The 2,500-nt window shown below is 35.0% G+C and overlaps 1 protein-coding gene across 1 annotated transcript in view; it reads left to right on the top strand.

The window, feature by feature from the left end:
- Positions 1-2,500, top strand: part of LOC113817724 (uncharacterized) — a 217,832-nt gene that overhangs the window by 160,999 nt on the left and 54,333 nt on the right. Inside the window, exon 2 of the mRNA XM_070114371.1 lies at positions 1,724-1,929. Within this exon, the coding sequence (XP_069970472.1) occupies positions 1,724-1,929 (206 nt within the window). The remainder of the gene's footprint in view (positions 1-1,723; positions 1,930-2,500) is intronic.

Raw genomic sequence — 2,500 nt, 5'->3', positions numbered from 1 at the left:
AAATCCGAACGCCAGGCGGCCGGCGCGTCCGGGGACACATCGCTTTATGATTGCTCGGAGACTAAAGAGATTTATTTCATTTCTATTTTTCGTCCTTTCTATTTTCTGAAATTAATGCAAGGCGACAGAGAGATGTTTCTTCCTAATTAACAAATGTTGGTTTTAATATAGATCAGTGTTGTCCAGATATTTTCGCCAATTGTACCCTTTATTAACTTCTTGTACTGGTACGCATCCCCTCCCCCCCCCTGCAGCATGGATAAACAAACCGTTTTATTTAGTATAATGCAAATAATATACTAATTGTTAAAAGACTGCATTACAGGAGTGTTGGTCAATAAATTCGAATCTAATACACGAATAAAAAGGATGATTCATAGAACATGTGTTTCTGTTTGTGTGTGTGTGTGTGTATGTGTGTGTGTGTGTGTGTGTGTGTGTGTGTGTGTTCCTTATTTGTTCACGTAACCTTATGATCTATGCTGCGTACCCCAATTTGGACAACACTGATATAGACGATTGTGCAGTTCCGCCATGACTTATTGTACATTTGAATTGTATATTTGGAAACCAATCAATGTGAATCTCCTGTATGTTTTGATTCGGATGAGAAGAGACACATAAGATTTGCAATGTTGGAAATGAGTGAATGTGAATGTCGAATATTCACTACAGTTAAATGAGAACAAACATTTCAATCAGAAATCCTTGAGATCCCTTTTTTTTTTTTTTTTTTGTAATATTCATCCTAATTCTACCAAATACACTCTCCAACACTTTATGAACGAGAAATAAGAGCGATGGCATCATGGACACCGACACCCTGTCTCCCCTTGCTTCGTGGGCGCAGCCGGAGGAGGCCGCAGAAGGCACAGCCGCAGGTCGCCCTCCCGTGAGTGGTGAGGGCGAGCGAGGTAGAGGGGCGTCCGGGCTCGTGTCGCTCGCTCATGGCACTGATCGCTCCAAGCATGCGTCGGGAGCGTTCTAAATGGCTGTGTGTCAATTATGAATATATTATACTTACATATAATTATGTGTGTGTGAATATATATATATATATATATATATATATATATATATATATATATATATATATATATATATATATATATATACATATATACATATTTATATATATATATATATATATATATATATATATATATATATATATATATATACAAGATTTGTATGTATGCATGTGTGTATACATATATATATATATATATATATATATATATATATATATATATATATATATATATATATATATATATATATGTACACACACACATATATAAATGCATATATATAGATACATACATACACACATATGCCCACACACACACACGCGTGCCCGCACGCACATGTGTGTGTGTCTGTGTATATATATATATATATATATATATATATATATATATATATATATATATATATATATATATATATATATATATATATATATATATATATGTATATATATATATATATATATATATATATATATATATATATATATATATATGTATATATATATATATATATATATATATATATATATATATATATATATATATATATATATATATATATATATATATATATATATATATATATATGCAAGTACATAGCTATGTTTACTCTCTGACCCCTCCCTGCAACACCTGATCAGAGAACCCCCTCCCCCTCTCCCCCGCCCCTTCTTACCCCCTCCTCCTTGCAGGCTGCCGCGGCCTGCACATCATCGAGCTGGAGGTGCCGGCCGTCATCCAGAACGGGTCGCAGTCCTCGGTGCTGCTCGACTGCAAGTACCACTACGAGCGCTACGAGGAGGACGGGCTGGTCGTCAAGTGGTTCTGGAACCATGAGCCCGAGGCCGTGTACCAGTGGATCCCCGGCAAGAGACCCGAGGCCATGGGCGTGCTCAAGGTGGGCGGTGCAAGGGCGTGGGCGCTCTGGCTCTTTTCTCTTTTTTGTTATTGTTTTTTTTTTCATCGTTTTCCTTTTTTTTCGTTTTTTTTTTTTTTTTTTTTTTTTTTGCTCGGTATTATCATCATCATTATCTCTATTATTGATTAAATAATAATCAGCAATATGGAATCATAATTAGAACTGCCAATATTATCATTTTCATTGGTCTTATAAGATTATCAATATCGTTATCATCATCCATTATCACATTATCATTATCATTATTGTTATCATTATCACTGCCATCATCATCTTTATTATCATGATTGACACTTGAGGAATCATCTTTAATGTATCATTGTCATTCCCGTTCAGTATTCTTGCTCTCTCTCCTTCCCTCCTTCATCTTCCTCTCTTGTTCCTCTTCATTCCCCTCTCATGTGTTCTTTTCACCTATTTTTGTTCTCTTCTCTTCTCTCCTTTCTACCTCCTTTCCTTCCTTTCCCTCCCCTCCTCCCTCTCTCCCTCATTTTTTGCTTCTATTACTGTAATTCCTATTATATAATAATAATGATAGTAATAAATATAG

The sequence above is a fragment of the Penaeus vannamei genome, chromosome 35 (genome assembly GCF_042767895.1).
Source record: "Penaeus vannamei isolate JL-2024 chromosome 35, ASM4276789v1, whole genome shotgun sequence".
Classification (NCBI taxonomy): Eukaryota; Metazoa; Arthropoda; class Malacostraca; order Decapoda; family Penaeidae; genus Penaeus; species Penaeus vannamei.
Note: the sequence above shows the minus strand (reverse complement) of the source record. Positions and strands in the feature narration are given on the sequence as shown.